The following is a 21,544-nucleotide window of genomic DNA, read 5'->3' on the forward strand; positions in this document are numbered from 1 at the left end:
CACTACTTTTCATACCCATTACTCCCATGTTTTAACACAGTACCTGCTGAAATGAGTCCTCAAATAATGTTTTCCTGCTCACTGTGATCTTTATGTGCTGTGGCATTGCCAGTTGCTGAAAGGAAATTTTTTAGATGTGAAGGGTACAATCACTTAAGGTTTCCACTACTCAGTCTGGACTGCTATTTGTTGTATATATTATAAAGTACAGTTGAATTTCATCAATCAATATAAAACAAACTCAGCAATCAAGGTATCTGAATTGCAATTTAATCCAAGAATAAACTGGTTCCAATACTGCTATCTACAGTGACATGAACACACCTCCAGATGCTGCTCAGAACAGGTTAAATATTGCACTCCTACAAGATACTGGAAAACATGAAGATCCATAACATGTCCCAGCTGAGGAAGCCTTTCTACCCCAGAATTGCTGAGACACATGAAGAACCTCTCCAATAAGAAAAGGCTGAAAGAATTGGGATTGTTCAGCCTGGAGAAACTTCAGGGAGACCTAATTGTGGCCTTCCAGTACCTGAAGGGACCAACAAGAAAGATGGAGAGAGACTATTGACAAAGGCCTGGACAGGACACAGGGAACAGCTTCCCACTGCCAGAGGCAGGGTTAGGAGGGATACTGGATATTGGGAAGGAATTCCCAGCACCTGTGAGGGTGGGGAGGCCCTGGCACAGGGTGCCCAGAGCAGCTGCGGCTGCCCCTTGATCTCTGGAAGTGTCCAAGGCCAGGCTGAACAGGGCTTGGAGCAACCTGGGCTAGTGGAAGGTGTCCCTGCCCATGGCAGGGGGTTGGAATGAGATGATCTTTAAGGTCCTTTACAACTCAAACCATTCTGTGATTCTATTAATTTATTAAAAAATTTGAATATTCAGGCTATACTGCACAAAATTCCAAGTCAAAAACGAGGCTAGTCTGTCCACTATTTTTAAAGGATCATTCAGTGACCTGGAACATTTAAACCAAAGACATTTTCCTAAACATCAAGTTACTTCATCTCTTGATATAAGGAGCTTAGAGGACCAAGACTGACACACTGGAATTTGATATTATGTTAGAGCATCCTGTGTGCACCACAGCATATCCCTCAGTGCTTAGACATGTCTGCTGTGTTGCAAATGCCCTGCATTTCTGCCAGAAGTGGGGATTCATATAGAAAGCAGATGTGGTATTAACTCTAAGAAAACTGTGCCTCCATATATTCCTGTATTAACAGCAGCAAGAAAATGCTATTCAAAAATACATAACTTTAAAAAAAACTGAGAAATTGATGTTTTCCTTTATTCTAAAACATTTTAAAGCCAAAAGTTACATCACTTTAAAGCTTACATTAGATTATACATTTCCTGCATTTAATCCCTCCTAATTTAACTCACCTTTAACCTTAGAATAGTTTGATTCCCTTTATTGGAAGGCACTGAAGAAGGCATTGAAAGCATGTAAGCAAAACCAAAAATGCAAGCAAATATTGCAAAAAAATGAATCCATACCTGACACCAGAATCTGAAATAATGGACCTTGGCCTTGAAATCACGCACATAAGCTATCTGGGGTCCATTGTCTCTGCAACCAAAAGGAGGAAAAGAATAAATTCCCAAGTGTTTTTGTAACTGAAGTAAAAGCCTGCAGATATGTTAGTTATACAGCTGTATGGTCTAGCTGGCTATTTAGTCACATTTTTTGATTTTGGGGTGTAATTTATTGTTCTTAAACTAAAAAGAAAAATCTTCCTTTGTAAACTGTGGAATGCTTAACAGTACATTTAAAACACTACCTGAACATTAACTGTAAAAAAATATGCTAACAAAGAAGGGACAACATTCAATTAATTTGGGAGGTAAATTCTGGTTTCAACTTCATTCTAGTTCCTAAAAAAAATCAGAAAAAGAAAGGGTTGGATCTCTTTTAAAGAGAGAGACTAGAAACTCTAAGGAAGGGATTTGGTCATTAACAGGACAGATGCAGCTCCTCCGTTACTCTCAAATCTCACACACTACGTGGCAAGAAGGATTCTGCAGTGTTCAGAACTCTGCCTTCTTCAGGGACTTCCAGTGAATGAAAAATCCCAGGTAATTTAAAAAGCACTGCTCCATGTAAACCTTCCTGCCTAATAACATAGTAAGAGGAAAAAAAATAAATATTTCAAAAATGATGTGTGCTAAACTTGACTTTTGAAACCTTAGTAAAATGTTAAGAAGACTTACAGAGCAGACTTGCCCGTGCGGGGATCTATGTATGTCGTGGTTCTTCTGTTGTGATCCACAAAATAGGGAATTCCATCCACAGTAAATCGCATTTCCCAACCCTCTGGCAAGGGCTTCTCATTTAACTGACTATGGATACAAGAAAGTACATGTTAACTGATGAACTGACCCCATTATGGCAATTGAGTAATACCTGAGACAGTAAGCATCTTGGGAAATCTAGGAAGTCTACAGATTGAGATGGTTTCTGTTTGGATTTATTTTTGCTCCCCCCCCCCAAAATTTGCAGTCAGCTCTCAATTAGATCAAAAGGACTGGTGAAGTAAACATTAGCTCATTTGCTTGCAATACCTTAAATAAAGGCAAGAAAAAACTTTAAGTGAAAAGTGTAAGCAAGGTTTATTGTTTCCTTCACAAAAAATAGAATTTTATGTTCTAACTATGAGGTTTTTACTCAAAAACTGATATAATTTTAATAAGCAGCTTTTGGTACCTCATGCATAATCACAGCAGCCAAAAATGTTTCAGAATGACAAAAATGAAAGAAAATGCAAATACAGATCATGCAGAATTGTTTGCCAGTTTCCAATCAGTTTTGCTATACACAAAAGTAGATCTCAGAATATCTGCAAGACCTGAGTAGTGGCACTGTGAAGGGCTCCCCTCCATAAATACCATGTCCTGACTGTGCAGCCCAAACAGCTCTCCATAGCTGGCTGCTGCAGAAGTGAGTGGCTACAGCTGTGACCCCTCTCACACAGCCTTGGCTGTCCCCCCCTTCCCATCATCCTACAAAGGAAATCTTTTCTTCCTTTAATGACACAAGTGTTTAGACAAATGTAATTGATTACTTATAAAAAGCAGAAGCTTTTCTACTGGGGAATGAATTTATTGCTTACTATTGACCAAGGCTTTCCTGGAAATTGTAGGATGACACAGTAATATTGCAACAGTTTCCATTTTGGCCAATATCTCAACTTTTTATTGAGCTTTCTGATGTCTGCATAGCATAATCCATGCCTCACCTGTGGGCAGCAATTCCTGGCTCACTCTAGTCTCACTTACTTGGCTACATTTTAATTTACATTTTCACCATACATGCAGCTTCAAATGATTTCTTACCCCTGACTCCTGGGGTCTTCCCACTGAGTAATTCGTGTGTTGTGATTGACAAAATACACTCTGCCATTGCTGTCAGTTCTCTTTTCTGAAAAGATGTAAAAGGAGAACAAATTCAATTCCCTCTTTAATAAATTGCTGAAACTACAACAAATATACGATATCCATCACCAGACCCAACCTCTCCTGCTCTCAGGTTTCCCTGTATCTCCTCTGACCCAACATATTTTCACTTTCATTGACATTACTCCTTAATATGTAATTTATTTTTCAATTGCAGGAGAAATTAATTGGAAACAGTGAAAACTGTGAGCTGTTTTGTCCACAGGAAACTTCAGCTGTGTCAAATATTGTGAAGTTCCTGACAAGCAATACAGAAAGCAAACACAGAGGAGGGAACAGATATATACAGAATATCAAGAATGTACAAGGGGGCTTCAAGTTCAAATTATAGCAGGGAATAAAACACAGTCAATGCAGTTTCCAAGAAAACCCATTTATATTTTCTCTCAGATGAATCATGGGCATACACTGACCTAACAGGGCCTATGAGAAATGCCCTGGCTTGCTCCTCTGTACCATTTTGCAGCTCTTCATACCATTTTTAGTGTTGCAAGAGAAACAAATTACAAAAATGGAGCAAAATCTGACTACCACAGCTCAAAAGCTTCAGTTTCCAAGAGAAGTCTGTAAGTAGGCATTTGCCTATGAGCCTGACAGCAGAATTCCACACAGTGTGGAGACTCAGTTTGCCATTTCCTGGACACTGCCAGCCTAAACACCTTTCTGTGAAGTGTTATATGTAATGTACCTAAGCACAAGGGTGGGGAACGACAGTTTCATGGCATGAAGTTGCAGCAATACCAGGACTAAAAATCCAAATAGTTCTGTTTGAAAAGCAGATGAACCCAAAAACTCAGGTCCAACTCTGCCAAGTAATTACTTGCTCCAAATTCCACAAGAGAATTCTGAGAGCCTTGCCTACATATCATAAAACTTGAATTTTTATATCTGCTTGATAGTCACACCAGAAAGCAGTTTTACACTTCTATTTTTTGTTACACCATGCCAAAATTTGTATTAATTGTAAATTCTCAACCCTGTAAAGTACAAGAATAAATTTATTCCAGGGACAGGGCCAAATCAAGAAACAGTTAGTTGTCACTATAAAAAACATTTTCAGACCAACAAAACCCTTCAAGAGGTGTCTTGGAGAGAGAATTTAGCAGTTTGATTTAGAGAGGATTTGGAGCCTGATTTAGTAAGAACAGGATGGTGGGGGGGGAATGAAAAAGTCTCAAAAGGATGACAGTGTTAAAGCAACTATTACACTTGCTACCAGTGGAGTAAACCAGAACACTTATAGTTTCTAAACCACTTTGAAATGGCATAGCCTAGTCAGGATTCTGTTCTAATAGCACATTTGATTAGATCTGATTTTAAAATATTTTAAAGGTAGATGTTAATTTTCAAAAACTAGCTTAGACCAGCTGACAAATAATTTGGCAGAAGTATGCTTTAATGTTTAATTACATTGTATTACAAAACACATTCAAGTTAGTCTTACCCCATCCATGTGGCAGAGGGCCAAGAGGATCAAACTCTTTGTTCTGTGTGGATGAAAAATCCTGGTTCTGCAAGTCACACAAACAAATGAGGCATTAATGACTAGTCATTTGCTTTCCAGATGTTCTACCATAGCCATCCTGAATTATTGAAGTAAATGCATTTTTGTTCATGTTATACATAAGCAAAGATGCCAACTCTTTCTTTTTCTCCACAGAGAAGGCCCCTTTTACTGACCTTGGCATGCTTAATTAACTACAGGGCCAAGAAATAATTATTCTTTGTTTAGTACCCCTGCCTAGGCAGGAGGAAATTAGTACAGTAGCACCCAAAGCAATCAGAAGCTTCATTCCTGCACTCAGTACAGTTCTCCCTACCACCACTTACAGGCTCCATTTTATTCTCACACGTACAGCAAATCAGAACCTCCATCATTCTTGATGAGCATGAGTAGCCTGAGTGATCTAATGTCTGCTATTCGTCAGAGACAAATAATGGAGTAAAAATGTTGGAAGGATTATTTTCAATTTCCCTGCTCTCCTAACATTCATTGTGCATAATTTATTTTACCCAGGGCAGAAATGCATTGCTTACCTCCCGTGTGTTTGGCCAGGGTAATACAAGATAAAATACAAATAACCCAGCTTATTACTTGTTCCAGATTTCAAGGCAAGATGCATTCTATTGCCATCTGTTTGACAGTTGTCTGGTGTCAAGTGGGCAATTCTCCTTATCTCTCTTCCTGAGTGATCATAATCAACAGGGGGACATCTGCTGATAAGGGGCTATTGAATGTCACCACATGACTGATAAGAACTATAACATCCCATTGTGAGATGCTCCGCCCAGAGGGAGGAGCCAAGCATTCCTACCCAGATATAACTGGGAAGATTCTGACACACCAGCACGGCTTTTCTCCACTGGACTCCCCAGAGGAACAGCAGCTGCTTCTACTCCCATGGATCTGCAGAGGAAGAATACACCCCTTTCCTACAGGACCCCCCTGCTCCAACAGAACCATACCTGACTCTCCAGGAGGACTGCAGCTCCTTTTCCAACTGGACTGCTACCAACACCCTGACCCACAGGGTGTCAGGTTGAGTTCTGACTCTGTCAGTGTTGTTCTAGTGTATTGCATTGTTTTATTTTATCCTTTTTTTTTCCCTTCCCTATTAAAGAACTGTTATTTCCTGCTCCCATATTTTTTGCCTGAGAGCCCCTTATTTAAAATTCATAGCAATTGGGAGGGGTGGGGAGGGTTTCCATTCTCCATTTCAGGGGAGGCTCCTGTCTCCTTTAGCAGGCACCTGGCTTTCCAAACCAGGACATTACTAAACCCTAGTTTGTTTTGAGCCAAAAGCTTTATCAATATTGTACATAAGTTTTATCCAAGAAGCCCTATACTGAGGTGACAACTAAACCTCATGTGCTGACTGGAAGGAGATGAACTAACATTACAACGAGCCCTCCCTGCTACACACAGAGATAAATTATCATAAACCATAACAGAATCTGCTGCCTTTATGGGGAAAGGTCACCCACAGGCATGCCCAAACCCCAAAACCACCCTAACCTCAGCCACCCAGTACTCCTTACCCCATAGATGAACCTCTGGTTGAACTGCTGCATGGCTCCCTGGAGCTGGCTGCGCTGGAGCTGCCACTGCTCGTAGTTGCGGACGGACTCCAGCGTCGGGCGCTGCCACGTCGTCGTTCTGGTGAAGTGGTCAACGTAGTAAATCCTGCCCATGTTGTCAACGCGGCGCTCCCAGCTTCGGGGAAAAAGACAAGCCACAGCTGTCAACAGCTGGCAATTCAAGGCTCAGAGGCACTTGGAGGCCAATGTGGTGGAAGGGAACAGAAAGCATGGGCTCATCAGCAGCTTTTTTCTCCTTCTACCCTCTGCTAAAATTATGCAAGAGCTAGACTTTTTTTATGAGAATCACTTTTATTTGTTGGATACTATATAAGGTCACACCCAGTCAATTTATTGTATTTTCAGGGTTTTTTGAAATAATTGTCAAGAGCTGTCTAGACCACTGTCTATACTGTGCTGGCATCACTGCTGTTATCCCACCCAGCCCATAACACAAGCCTGCTGGTTTCTCCTAAAACACAGCAAACCCACTGACATTTTAAGCTATTCAACACAAGACTTCCTCACACTCTGATCTGGCAAAAAAAGAAAGGTCTGGGCACAAGATTTGGTGTTTTGTTTTGATTTTCTTTGTTTTTTTTTTCTCATTTTCAGTTTATATGAGATCAGTATTACTTACAAAATTTTAAAGAAAACATTCCTATTCTAAGTAAGCTTAAGCAATATACAAGTTCATCTACTCAAAAAGTTCAAAATAACTTGAAACATGACAGGTGGGCTCCATTTATGAGACTGCCAGTTTCTGTTCTTTAATAACAAGTTCTCTTTACTATCCCTTGCTTTCACTTTGTAATTCTTTATAGTGTGTGAACCATTTGAGGATGAAAAAGTGCAACAGAACAACTCTTGTGCTTTTCTTATATTGTTAAAAAATAAGAAACAGCAATTGTGAGCTAACATCACTGGGAGTTCTGATGCCAAGAGCTGGAGATGTTTAATAACGACAGTTGGTTTCTATGTGCATAATAAATTGGCAGCTGGAAGCCCAGAGACAAGATCAAAGGCCTCCAAACAGTAACCTGGGGATAAGAGGTAACCAAGAGCATTCCTGCTCAAGCTGATAATTACCTCAGTGCCAAAATACTTTTCTGTGGTTTTTGCTCTCTTTTACTCTTGGGGGTGTCTACTGTCTTTAATTGAAATCTGTTTCTTGGTCAGTAAAGATGCACTTGCCTCATCTTTGACAGGAAATTCAGATTTGGCTTTTTTTGACATTCAACTCTCTTCCATATGCACTCCTTGGAGACAACCCAAAGCAACTGGGTTCACATTTCTGTTTTCAAATATTTGTTCCAGCTTTAGCAAAGTGTCAGGCAATTACTTCCTGAAAAACCCAGATATCTGAGATGATTATATGGCTGATCCTGGCTCACCTTGGAGGAAGAGGCTCTGGCCGATCCCACGTTGTTCTTTTTTCAACATGATCCACGTAGTACACTCGACCATGTTGGTCTACTCTTTGCTCCCAACTGAAAATAGATCAAAAGGTTTAATCTTCCTCCAGATCAAACTACTCCAACCATGCATCTACAGCATAAAGATGAGAAACATCTGTTTTCATAAAATGCTTACTTCTAAACAAAATGCTTAAAACTAACCCTTGGTTCACGAGATGCACCAGAACAGTGTGCAGCACACAGTGTTACCATTCATATTAACAGTGATTCTATACCAACTAAAATAAAAAAAGACATTGTACATGACTACCTTTCTGGGAAAGAGAAGCTCAAATTCATGCCTAGGTGTAAAATTTTAGCAAAATTTTGTATTCAATATCAAGTGTATCAATAACCTGTCGAAGAGAACCAGCTACAGATCATGATCCCCTTTCAGAGTAGCATTAATCCAATAGATACACATTTTTCAGTGATCAAGTATATGCAGAGATCACCACAAGGGCATTGATCACATTTTCTGCACATGCAGTGTTTGGGACAATGACTTACTCCTGTATTTGTTTCAGATGTAACATCACAGGGGAAAAAAAAAAGCTATTTGCCATTTTTATTGAAATCAAAATGATAAAGCAACAGCTGCTGTTTTCAAGACTACTTTTATTTCTGTTATCCTGTGAGGAAATTCAGACCCTTCCTACCTTTTGCTTCCACTACCTGCAAATCAAGGCAGGTAATTCACCAATTTCACCATTCAAATTGGGAAGCTTTTGATTTCCCCACACTCAGAGAGTCCCGAAATGTTTTTGCTACTGTTTTAAAGTTCAGAGCTTTGAAGCAAGAGGTGAACCATCTGACAAATTCCACATGTACCCAAAGTACAGCAGCATGTCCACACTACTCTCAGGAGCTGCAGTATGAAATCCAAACCTTCAGGACTGCAACAGCAGCTTTTCTTCCACTTATCTGCATCAATATTTTCTTACCTGACTTAAAGTGTCACACAAGCTGTCACACTGTTTTAAACCTATGTTTCACTGACATGGGTAAGTATCAGAAGTAATCCTTTCCTTGAATGCCTGAAGATTGACCATACCAAACAGTTATAAACCCTCCAAATTCATACTGGGGGATTTTTGTCAGACAGCAGAAGGCAGAGGTTATCTATGGTTTCTTATACCTACTGTAAGTAAAATAAAGTAAAACTAGAAAAGTCAGCACACACAGGGAGAAAAGTCATTAAAGCCATACCCAGGTGGAAGAGGCCCTTGGCTGACTGTAGTAAGAGCCTGAGGTGAAGGATTTACTGGCTGGACTTGTCTCGACACCGGAGGAGTGGTGAGTGCAGGAGTGGCAGGAGCTGTGCTGGCGGCTGTTGCCCCCTCAGGGCTCTGCTCTGAAGGTGTATTTGAGGCTGTACCTGCCAGTGATCCTGCACTGGCCCCATCACTTTCTGTGGATGTGGATGAAGGACCATTTGCACTTGCTATGATGTCAGAGAGAGAAGAGAAAAAGCCTTTAACTGACATTTATCACCAATCTATTGCAGAAGTTACACATTACAAAAGCAAACCTGCCAGAACTGCTGTTTCCCCAGCCACGTTTTGTAGCTCAAACAAAAACTGAACAGCAATTGTGTCTCACTGTAAAAAATGCTTTAATCCAAGAACTGCCACCAACAGTATTTTGGTATTTCTGATGAATATTTACCTTGTCTGCATTCTGTAAACATTAATGATGATAAAAAACTACTTCTTTGTACTAATGAATTATTTTCCATTTATTATTTGGAATAATAATTTAGTGATGATAAGCATAAAATTTTCAAGAGGAGATTTGATATTGCATGGAAAGTAACTATCACAATGGGAGAGGAACACAGACATTCTTTAAATGTTTTCAGTTTTATCTTAATACCATTTGGTGGGTGGGGTTAAAAGTTGAACACAGGTCAAGTCTCATTAATTAACTGCACTGGATTAATCTTTTAAAGTAATTACTGTATTGCAGGGCCCATCCAGACCCAGCATTTATCAATTGTAATAATGAGACTACAGAAACACTGCATTGTATGAGGGTAAAGGAATTACCTCAAAAACATCAAGTAACTTTCCAGAATTAGTGGCCTTCAGGTAGCTTTTAAATAACTCGGTAAAAAAACCCTATCCATTTCAGCAGAGAAGAATAATGAATGTTTTAAGTGCTGCAGCTTCACAGAATCTAACTGCAATTGCAGAAACCCATAACTCATATCTCAGAACGCAGTATTATCAACTTGAGGCAGTTCTGTGAGCCTTCAGTGGATTTCATGTCACCCTCAGTGGATGCCTTAGTGCAGCCCAGCACTCACTTGTATTCTCCTGGTCCCAGCTCCACTCTCTGTAGCACCATCACTGACTGCCACCACCCCTGAGCAGACGTGGAAACAAGAAATTTCCAGTAACAGGAACAATGACTAAACAACTTGTACCAAATGCAAGCTAAAAAAATACTCCTTCAGAAGTGACCTGCCAAAGAATTTACCATCCAAAGTGCAGTTAAACATCAGGAGCAGAAACAGTTCTGTTCACTCAAGGAGTGCCCAGCCCAAGGACGTACCGGCAACCGATGGGGGTCTGCGGGGAGTGGGGGGCGGGGGCCTGGCAGGCCTGGGAGGTCTGGCAGGTTTGCAGTTCCCATTTGTGAGCAATGGAGAGTCACTGCCATTAACAGTCTTGTTTTCACTGGAAGCAGCATCCTCACAGTTTTCAAGGCCATTGGAGTTAGTCCTGTTGCAGGAAAAGACACAGAGAAGTGTTCTAGCAGTGCACAGGTGATATGAAACTTTGCAAATCACAGAACCATGGAAGAGTTTGGGTTAGGACAGGCCTTAAAGATCATCTCGTTCCAGCCCCCTTCCACCAGACCAGATTGCTCCAAGCCCCATCCAGCCTGGCCTAGGACACTTTCAGGGGGGTTGAAAAGACATGTGCAAGACACTAGAATGCAATAGTTAGAATTAGGTGAGATTTGTAACACTCACAATAATTCCAAGTATCTCTACATCTGTATAAACACACTCAGAATTTTTCTCCTGAGATACTTAAAACCTCAGTTGATGGAAAGGTGGTGAAATAGATGTATATAACATCTGTCATCAAAATCTCCTCTTTCATTTCCCAATTTGATACACGAGCCCTTTGGTCCAGGCTCTGGATTTTGCTGCTCAGCTATTTCTGCCCATGAGTCCCTAATGAGATGAGAAGCTAACACCTGAGAACAGCCTGTGTGCCTTTACTCCACAGGGCTGGCATATGCTCAGAACACACAGAATGGTACAAATTTTTAGAAATGTTACTTATGCATACATATTTTTTCCTCTAAACTCAATTCAGGAACAGGCTGGAGAATTTAGCATTAAAGTTTTGACTAGCAGCTATGAATATAAACTGCTCAACATTACAAGAATTAAGAAACTACATAGCAGTACTGACCCATGCTGGGCTGTTCACTTACACCTAGCAGATTATTATTCTGATACATTTGTAGCTCCTTAAGCACAGTTAGAGGTATTTACATCTTTAGTCAAAAGAATTTTATTTTCAGAATATGTTGGGCAAAACAAAAAGGTTGTCAACTAAAATTCTAGTGGATTTACAGGTCAAGCACATAGGCCATCACAAATGAAGGAAGAGGTTACAGTTTCAACCCAGTACCTTGAAAATTACATTCCTTCAAATGTACACAAACAAAAACCCAATAGGCAAGGCTAAGTAAATCCCAAGTTGTAAAGGATCAAGTAAAATCCTGTTGATTTAACCTCAGTATCATGGTGAAACACACTTTTACTCTATACCAGGTGTGGTGCACGTAATTCATACTACACCAAGTGCAAAATAAATGGGTCCAAATCATTAGTGACCTCAAATCTGTAGGGGATTGAGCCCCAGTTTTTCAGCCATTCCCCCTTGTTCTTTCACATCATGCCCTTGTAGAAAATCACTTTCCTGATCATTTACATGACCACCAGAAGCCCCCTGGTTGATACCAAAACTGAATAATTATAATTATTATTGTTATTATTCTATAATATTCAGGTATTCTGAATATCCAGGCATCTAAAAATTCATTCAAACACAAAAAGAAAACAGAAAAAACCCAAACTTTCAAGGGAAGACTTCAGACAACATAGCCAAGAATACAAACTACTGAAAAAAAGTGAAATTTAGCTTGGTTACTCCAGATGTCATGCAGAGTGTTTTGTCTTGTACAGGTCCTTAAAATACTCATAGTACTGGGAACTAATTAAAGTAACATGGTTAACATGGAACTAATTAAAGTAACATGGCTGGGCACACTCTTATCCTACCAGGCAGCAAGATTCATAATCTGGTATCAGCCTTAGTGCACTGTAAGTGCCAGACAGATTTTGGGATCTTCTTAACAAAGCTAAATATAATTCTGATACCTCCATACTATAAAACAAACAGTGTAAAAACAACCAGTGCTATTTGTTTTGGGGTTTTTAAAAAATATAATTTACTTTGGGTAATCACTGGGAGAAGGATGAAGAACACAAAGGGAAAACACAAAAAGATCAGTCAGGTATGGAGGCAAAACTGCACCCAGACAATGGAGCTGAGCAACAGTTCAGTATTTTTGTTTAGGGCACGTTCAGATCTTTAACAGATACTGCTGTGGGGCATATTCATAAATTTTTCATTGTCTTCTTTACAAAACACAAAATTCCTCTCTCTCAAAGCAGCGAATACTAAAAGACAGCATTAAAAAAAAAGAGAGAAAGAGGAAAAAGGTCTTACCGTGTATCACTCCTTACTCTGGAGCTTTCACTCTGTGTAGGACCTTAAATACCAGGAAGAAAAAGACAATAGAAGCATCAGCAACACTCTGAATCATTTCCAAGGAAAGGAGCAGCCTTTAATGCTCACACTTCTTTCAAATGTGGAGGCTATGAGCTGCTTATCTACGGGGTTTCAAGCCAGTACATATTTTGCATGTCTCTATTTGTGTGTGTGAATACAAATTTTTTTAACCACTGCCACTGTAATACTTCCACCTTATGGAAGATGCAACAGGACATCATTTGACTGTGTGAATATTCCCAAATACACACACTGTCTTTCTAGCAGTACAAAGCAGTGCTCATTCTTTTAAGTGGAGATGGCTTTTCATACTCTCTCAGTGACGGTAGGCAGAGCAGAAAGGGCAAAAACTTCACTGAAATCCCCTCTCTGGTTGGCTGGGGGCTTTATTTTCTGGGGCTCTCTAGCCCAGACCCTTCCCCTTCTCAGTAAATTATTTAACATAAAGGCATTGAAGCAGGTACAAAATATGGCCGTACTCCAAAAGCATTACAGCAGCTCAGCCTAGATTTGCAAATGTTTTGCAACTGCTTATTCAGCCAGCTTGGAAATATTTGCCTTTTGTGCCAGCATTTGCAAACCTTGAATATGCAGCACAAAACTGCTCATTCATGTAAATAGCACCAATACTTTATTTCCATAGAGTTAAACAAATATCATTAATGAAGAAATCAGTTTTCAGTTCTGATGGGAACTGTGGACAGATCTAGGCCAAAGACAAGGATGTAGTCACAGAATGGCTTAGGATAATGAGCTGTTAGTGGACTGTGCATGGAAGGAATTAAATCCCAGCAAGAGAAATCTTAAAAGCAACTCTATAAACAATGTATTTGCCTGAAGTGCCTTCAGCCTGTACAATGTGCTACACTACTTTAACATTTAACTCCTTTCTTATGTGCTCCAGTCCCCTGATTGTCTGGGAACCTTCTGCTGAGCTTGGGGCTTGCTGTGTTATGCCCCGCCCCCCCCCCCCCCCGTACTCAATTCCACTGCCTGCATGACTTTCCCCACCTTTTTCCCAGTAGGTGAACTTTGGGAAATCCAAGAAAGCACAGATGAAAATAGAGTATTGCATAAAAGGAAAATTTGGAACTTTTACTAGATACTTCTATCCCTATACCTCAGTCCTGCTCCAAGTCGCACAGAATCCCAGCATCTGGCTTTTACTTACAAACAAAATTCCACACAATCAGTCTGTGCAATTGATCCTTTTAACAAAATGCAAAGAAAATGGACTAAAACATCTAAAAAATAATGGTTACAGAATTTGTGTATTAATTCCATTTTTCTATGATACTCAGATGGAATTTCAAAGGCGCTTCCTCTAGGAATTTAGCAACCCCCCAGCTCAGAAACCTAAAACTTGCCAATTAAGTGTCCAGCTGGTCACTACTGCAGACAGTGTCTCTTGTTGTTTTCTAGGAAAATAACTCTTTCCTAGTTCTACTTCTCAATGTACAGTATTTCAGAAATGCTCCACTGTCCTGCTCCAAGGGAATTAAAATTACCCTTTTGTTTTACTGCAATTAGATATTTTACACGTATTCAAGTTTTCAGTTTAAAAAACTGTACACACCAACTAAACAAAGTGGATCCCTCTCTGCAGCTCTCCACAGGGAAATAAATCTATGAATACATTTGAATTTTAAGAAAAATTAATATAAACCCATGCCTCCTAGTAAGCAGAATACTTATTACGAAGATGATGATGAGATCAAACTAACTTTGCATTTCTTCTGTTTATGACGTTATTAAAATTCAGGGAAGCTAGAGACTTTCATTAATGTTTAGGATCATTAGACCAAAGTTTGCAAAGTCCAGAAAATAAAGATGCTGATCTGGTTTTTGCTGCAAGAAGGCTGAAGGTCTGCCCTGTGAACTATGACTCCACCTCAAAAATGCATAAGATTTCTGATGTCTGTAAACAGAAAGTTACAGAAATTGCTGTTATTGTGCTTATTTAAAGACTGTGTTAAAGCTTCTCCAAAAATGGCTTTGCATAGCAGATATATGTAGATTTGGACTTAAAGTTACTTACTTCTTGTACTTGAGGCTTCCCCATTGGTCAGGAGCTCGGGGTCGACCTGCATCCCATCCAGACAGACTGACAGATCTCCCACCACTTCTGCTGGCTCCCTGTCACCAACGAGGTGCAACGTCACCACTACCTGCTCCACTGGAAAAGAACAAAGAACAAAGGGAGCTTATCTTACTGCATGAGAAAAAAGGGCCTTTTATTCAAGAAGCCAATTGCAAACCTCAGTGATCAAGGGGGAAAAAAAACCCCAACACCCCCCAAACCTACAGCTCTACCTCTCCATTATTTTTTATGTGGTAAAACTGAGCATTTTCATACATCATTAAGAACGTTATTGCTTCTACAAAAAGGGCAAAACTGGAGCATAATCTTGTTGCTGCCTAGAAAGGATCATCATGACAGCAGAGATTGACTCTCACATTTCCATAGCAATTAATGCACCTGCCCTCAATATAGAGTTAGGAAGTGTAATTCACTTTATTCTTGATTAAGAGCAGATACAATTTCTGTCGTCTGACTAAAAAGCTTCACATTTACCTAATGACATCCAGATTCACATTCAGAATGTGAACATTTTCCATCATATCCCCAGACCAATGGTATAGTCAGAGTTTTCAGTGAAACAGAACTGTAAATAAGCATTCTTGCTGAAATGTTTGAAATAAACCCCAGTGAGCTTCAACAGGTGTCTGGTGTCAGACAGGAAATGCACTGACCCACAGGGATTTTCACCCAGATTCAGCGGGACAGACACTGCCAGGAGAGCAGCTCTCACTGCTGTCAGCATTCTCCATCTGCAACACTCATGTGTGATAGTTGGGAAGCCAACACTTCCTTAAAGGACAGAACAAAAGCAGGACAGCACAGAGCTCTGTGCTGCAGCTCCCTGAGTGCTGGAATGGGTCTGCAGAATTCTGTATTTCTCCTTCAAGCTGCCCAGGATGCACATACTGCCCCAAAGCCTAACTAGATCCTAGATTAATGATACAACATACCCCTGTAGCACTATTTAGAACAAAAATAACTTCACACATTTTCTGTCTAGCACCAGAATCCCAACCATAGTTTGAATTTTTAAGCTATATAAAAGAAACACTTTTTTTTTTCACTCAGATGCACTAGCAAAGCAAAAAATTAATCCTATTTCCAGGGACACCATGGCAGCCTGTGTATAACCAAAAAGATGAAACTAACTGAAAAAGTAGTAGGAAGCTCATAAAAGCAACCAGTAGCACCCAAAGGAAGCCTTAAGGGCCATTTCCAGAGGTGCACACAGAATTCATGTTCACTAACAGAAGTTCAGAGGCACCCTCCATCTCAGACTTACATTTCATACTGTTGGATTTCAGCGTCTCGTGAATATCCAGAGCAGCACTTCCCAGCAGGACGTCAGACTTCAATGTTTGATGGCTCCAGACTCGAAAGTTTAATTTACTTACAGGAGTGACAATTCTAAACAGAAAAAGTTCAGCACTGTAAGGGCATTTGTTGGTGGGGAAGGGAGTGAACTGAGCCATCTACTTCCACTGTCACTACAAGTAATTTAAAAACAAAGAAATAATGGTGGTAACATCAAACCATTTCCAATTATGACATTCTCATGTCACCTGGATATATCATGTCAATCAAGACTGTTGCAAGATTGTTCACAGACCAAACACATTTTTTATTATTACTATTTTAAGGGAAATATAGAAAAACTACCAGCATATACAACACAGTAATACACATTAAGTTCCATGACAACAACTTCAAAGTAATTTTTAATGCTGATATTCTTTTGCTATAAGGAATACTCATTTTTATATATATATATAAATATATAGTTTTAAATTATTTTCATTGTGAGTAATAGGTACAAATGACTGTTTATTTTCTCAGTGGATAATTTCAGCTGTATATGGTTGATAAGTCCAGATTTTCACAGTCAGCCAATCCCTTCAGAAGATCACCTAACAAACTCCACGGAGAGGAACCCCAAGAGGGCTTACTCTCATTTGCAGAAGCCACTACACTTTTCCTTTTTATCCTGAATCTGAATATAGGCAGCTGTGCTAATATATTTCCTAAAAAGCAATTTACTTCACTAAGCTCCATGCAGCTTTGGTGTAATTTCCAATGAAATTGATATACAGGGGGTGTCTGTGCTCAGCTCTTACTCAGCAAGAGCAAAAATGGTCCATGTATTACTGTGTAGATTTGCACAGCACAAACCACAAACATTCCCATTAGAAAATGAAAGAGAAAAAGGAAAGCTTTAAAAGGTAAAAGAAAATTCTGCTCTTCTACACTTACATGCAAGATTTTCTGTTTCTTAATATACCTCAGTGCAAAGTAAGGTAGTAAATAGTAGTAACTAAAACTTCACAATAATTTAAAGTACAATAAAAAGACAGATACAAAAATGGTTTTGCTCAGGCAATGTCCCAGATGCTTCAAGAAGAATAATCTACAATTTAAGTACAAGTAAATCACAGAATCACTGAATGGTTTGTATTGAATGGACATTACAGCCTGTCTCATTTGACCCCACTTTCTGCTATCTCAGATCGTTCCAAGCCTCATCCAGCCTGGCCTTCAACACTACCAAGGATGGGGCAGCCACAGCTTCTCTGGGCAACCTGTGCCAGGGCTCAGCACCCTCCCAGGGAAGAATTTCTTCCTAATATCCCATCCAGCATGCCCTTGTGAAAAGTCTCTGTCCAATTTGCAAGCATAGACTGATCTTTATCCCAGAGTTCCACGTGACATTAAGAGAAAACTAAATTTTATGGAACTTGTGTATCTTCTTTATTCACAACACAAATACTGGGCCAAGCAACTATCAACAGCTGCATGCATCTTGAATCTGATGTTAGTTTTGTACTAACAATTTGCATAAATTGATTGGGAATTTTGGATTTGTGCTTGAATTCAGAAGCACACAAGAGAGAGCCAAATACCTGTGCTAAGGCATGGTACACCACAGTGGGACACAAAGAACAGCTACACTTTTAGCAACAGAACTTCTGAAAGATGTACCTTTAAATATGACAACAAAAAATGTGCATGGGATCACCAATTTTAATATCAAATTACTGTCCTTACTACTCACAGAATTAGAGCTCCTTTAATATGCCACACATAGCAATTCAAAATATAAGCACAAGCAGTGTAATAGTTTGTAAATATCTGTTTCAGACTGTACTATATTTACTCTAAAAATTATACAAATGTCATCACCTCATGCAACATTCAACTCCTTGCTTAAAATAAAAACACAATCTTCAAGCCCACTGTCAATTGCTTTAATTTAGCTCAAATAAATTGGAAAATAAAACCAAACCTACACTGTAAGATGCTGTTTCCACTTTGGACTATTTGTATTGTTGCATTTTTCTGTCTTCTTTGACTGTCCATCTACTGAGACTTCCACATAAGGGCTAGGTCCAAACCATTTATTCTTTTCTTTTAGTTTTGCTGAAATAACTGTAAAGCAAGAGAAAAAACAGTAATTTACTCAGGAAGATTGCAATTACAAATAGTATTTTTCAGTTGGGTGTTTCAGTATTCAAGTATCAGATCACTGATACCTGACAGTAACACTCAAGAATAAAACCACATGACATGGATAAAAACCCTCTTGCATTCCAGCTCATTTACACAATGCCACAGCTCACACTAACGCCTAAAACATGCAACAGTACTTTTGCAACATCAGACACTCTTATTAATCATAACTAGTACAAGATCCCAGAAGTGTAGGGTGTTGAAAGCAGAAAATATCCTCCACAAGCGTCTCCTGTCTATCACCAGCCAAGAGAATTCCTGGAGTTTATTACACTGCTTGTTAAAAGGCTCAAACCATGATCTGCCTCTCAACAAGGCACTGTGGAAAACTGCCACAACTTCTCATGGACAGAGCATCACTGAGAAAATGAATTTTGTGTTAAGTTTTCTGCAGCTAAGCAAACTTACTGAAAAGCTGAATCCAAACCCTGGGTTCCAGTAGCTACCTCCTTGTTCTAGCAACAACAAATCTGGGCAAGACTTCCAGCTCTAGAGCTTTAATTTTGGTGGGGAGGGGGTGTGGTGGGTGGGGTTTTTTTTTGGTGTTGGGAGTTTTTTTAAGCATTCAGTATTACTGACTGCAGCATTCCCATCTTTCCAAACACCATTGCTATGCTGTCTCCTTCACATGTGTCTACCCTGATATTTGAGTCCCAGGTGTCTTGGATTCACTGGCAACACTGAACTCACCAAACAGTACTAAAGACAAAGATATTATCATTTCCAGTTGGCCCCTGAATTCACTGTTCTGGCAAAAAACAACTTGCTCTTCTGTGTGTTTGTCACCCACCACAGCCTCACTACATCCTTAAAAAGAAATGACTAATTCAGGTCCATCTGGCTAATCTCCCCAGATTCCCTTTATAGCCTCTGCTCCTTTAGAGATTTAGAGAAGTAGCTTAGTATAAACTGCTCTGAAATGCTCCCAAGGAAAACTCTTCCTCTGTGTATTACAGACATCTCACAGAATTCAACTCATTAATTTTCACAACCAGCTCCCCATCCTTCCCCTCCTGTCTCCAGCACTTCTATGCTACAACACCTCATACCTGAACATCTCTAATTATCTCAAAGACCTGCCTTGGAGCAGCAAAAATCAGCAGATTTGCACCTACTTTCCAGGTTTGTTCTTACCCAGACACCCAGAAACTTCATTTAAAACTAATGAGGGCAGCAGAATGGAGCTCTGAGGGTAGGACAGGAGGGAGGTAACACCAGCAACAGTTTGCTGCAAATCACGGCTGAACATCTACAGAAATTCAGACCTGAAATTCAAATACCTCACTAATCTCAATTCTAAACACTGAGGCATTTATTCACTGTCTGTGTGTGAGTCTCAGGCCTCTAGTGGGGAAAGCCTTGGACAGCAATCACCACTTCAATCCTTGGCTCTGCTCTCCAGCCCTGTGGGGAGGAGGTACCTCTGTGAAAACCTCTTCCAATTTGTCTCCAATATCAACTTGTAGGGACAAGATTTCTCTACAGCCTCACAGCCTACTGAGGAAACACAAGCTTGTGACCTCAGAGGGACAGCTACAGCCTGTGTAACAGTGAGATCCAACCTCCTTCCTGGTCTAAAGCTTTTGATCTATTTTTGACCATTCGTTTCATCCTCACAATATCCCTTTTTTCAAACTACTGCTTATGCCCACAGGTCTTCACACTGGGGGTGCAAAATTTACTCTTGATGCTTCTAAATAGAGACCTGCACACACTCCTGGATCTCCCATTCAGTTTTGATGCCTCAGTTAAATTCCCAGAAAGCAGAAGTGAGGAAAACTTGATAATTAAGTTTCAACTGCTGCTCTGTTGGTAAGGCACTATAAAAAGCAAAGGCTGTAATGTAAATCCATCTCCAAACAATCCAGAGGTGCTCAATTACAGTGATATTCTCACCAACACTTCCATTAAATTTTTTATCCCCTTTTTAATCCATTTCAATGGTGGCCATAAAAACATGTAACAAGGGAGAAGCCATAAGTCAACTTCAATGAACAGCAGTATCAGTAAAAAGTGTTAGGTTTGATATTATGCCAAGCTGCAGTAAGTACAAGCAGTATCATAATGCACTATTACATTTCCAGGAGGGCTGTCTGTACAATTAACAGCAACAAAAAATAATGATTCCTTTCTTTTTTCTTTTACACCAATATGTATAATTTCAAAATGCATTTTAGATAAAACCCAGAATAAAGTAGTTGCTAAGTAATGATGGCCTAACATCAATCCTGACTTCTCTTGGGTGTTTTAAAATGCAAAACTTCCTGAAATGCAACACAGCAAAATCTGTTTAATTGTGAAACAAAAAGCTGCCACATTTCTAAGCAGAAAAGACAGATAATTTCAGAAGGCTCACCAGTGATCTGAAGTTGTGATTTCATGGACAACCCACTGGCTGGTCCTGATCTGGACCCACTGCCAGCCATAATATGGGCTGGATCTTGAATCTGTATGAAGAGAGAATGCAAACATTTCAAAACTCAGAAGCTCAAAAATTCATCTGGTTTTTGACCTGTGGATACGTTATTGTGCAAACAAACCCACCATACTTGGTTTTTGTGTAGTTCCTTTCCATTTCCCAAAGTACAGAAATTCTTTACAAAGGGCTCAGTCTCTATTACATGACCTGTAATTATTCAGGTTCCAGGCAAAAGAGGTCTTTTGATTTTGTCACTTCAATCTGTGAATTATTGAGTGAATAATGTTTCTAATTCCAAAGTTTGCTGTACCTCTTATGTCCAAAACATCTCCTTGTCTTGGTGTCATAAATCCTGGGTAGGTTTATCTTTCTGTGTCAAGTACTACTTGGTTTTTAAAAATAAACAAACACCACAATCCACAAGCATAGCAAAAAAACTGAAAATAAAATATTAAATTAAAAAGGGAATTTGTATCTTTTTTTTTTACCTGGTCAGAGCAAGTCTACAGACAGAGGCTGTAACACTACAAAGCACTTAAATAAAAAAGGAAATACATCACTTTTGAAAGAGAACAAGACAACTTTCAGTTACTGCACAACTTTTCTTGGCACATCCCAACCCTCACACCAAGGCTGGTCTGATCCTCCCAGCCCTAGGCACAGGTTCCCCCTTGCAGTATTTGGTTTGGGGGGCAGACAAAGTGGACAGTGTGCATCATAG

General features: G+C 39.7%; 1 protein-coding gene across 4 annotated transcripts in view; it reads right to left on the reverse strand.

Annotated features, from left to right (window-relative positions):
- The window catches only part of ITCH (itchy E3 ubiquitin protein ligase), a 58,367-nt gene that overhangs the window by 11,910 nt on the left and 24,913 nt on the right, over positions 1-21,544 (reverse strand). For all 4 annotated transcript variants that reach the window (XM_084218072.1, XM_084218073.1, XM_084218071.1 and 1 more), the window contains exons 2-15: positions 20,761-20,851; positions 18,185-18,323; positions 16,183-16,307; positions 14,856-14,993; positions 12,755-12,797; positions 10,554-10,723; positions 9,207-9,441; positions 7,935-8,030; positions 6,502-6,676; positions 4,907-4,973; positions 3,343-3,427; positions 2,221-2,349; positions 1,507-1,579; positions 44-115 (exon numbers count right to left, since the gene is read on the reverse strand). In XM_084218072.1, coding sequence (XP_084074198.1) covers positions 44-115; positions 1,507-1,579; positions 2,221-2,349; positions 3,343-3,427; positions 4,907-4,973; positions 6,502-6,676; positions 7,935-8,030; positions 9,207-9,441; positions 10,554-10,723; positions 12,755-12,797; positions 14,856-14,993; positions 16,183-16,307; positions 18,185-18,323; positions 20,761-20,830 — 1,617 coding nt within the window. In that variant the 5' untranslated portion in view covers positions 20,831-20,851. The remainder of the gene's footprint in view (positions 1-43; positions 116-1,506; positions 1,580-2,220; positions 2,350-3,342; positions 3,428-4,906; positions 4,974-6,501; positions 6,677-7,934; positions 8,031-9,206; positions 9,442-10,553; positions 10,724-12,754; positions 12,798-14,855; positions 14,994-16,182; positions 16,308-18,184; positions 18,324-20,760; positions 20,852-21,544) is intronic.

The sequence above is a fragment of the Fringilla coelebs genome (genome assembly GCF_963513975.1).
Source record: "Fringilla coelebs genome assembly, chromosome: 18".
Taxonomy (NCBI): domain Eukaryota; kingdom Metazoa; phylum Chordata; class Aves; order Passeriformes; family Fringillidae; genus Fringilla; species Fringilla coelebs.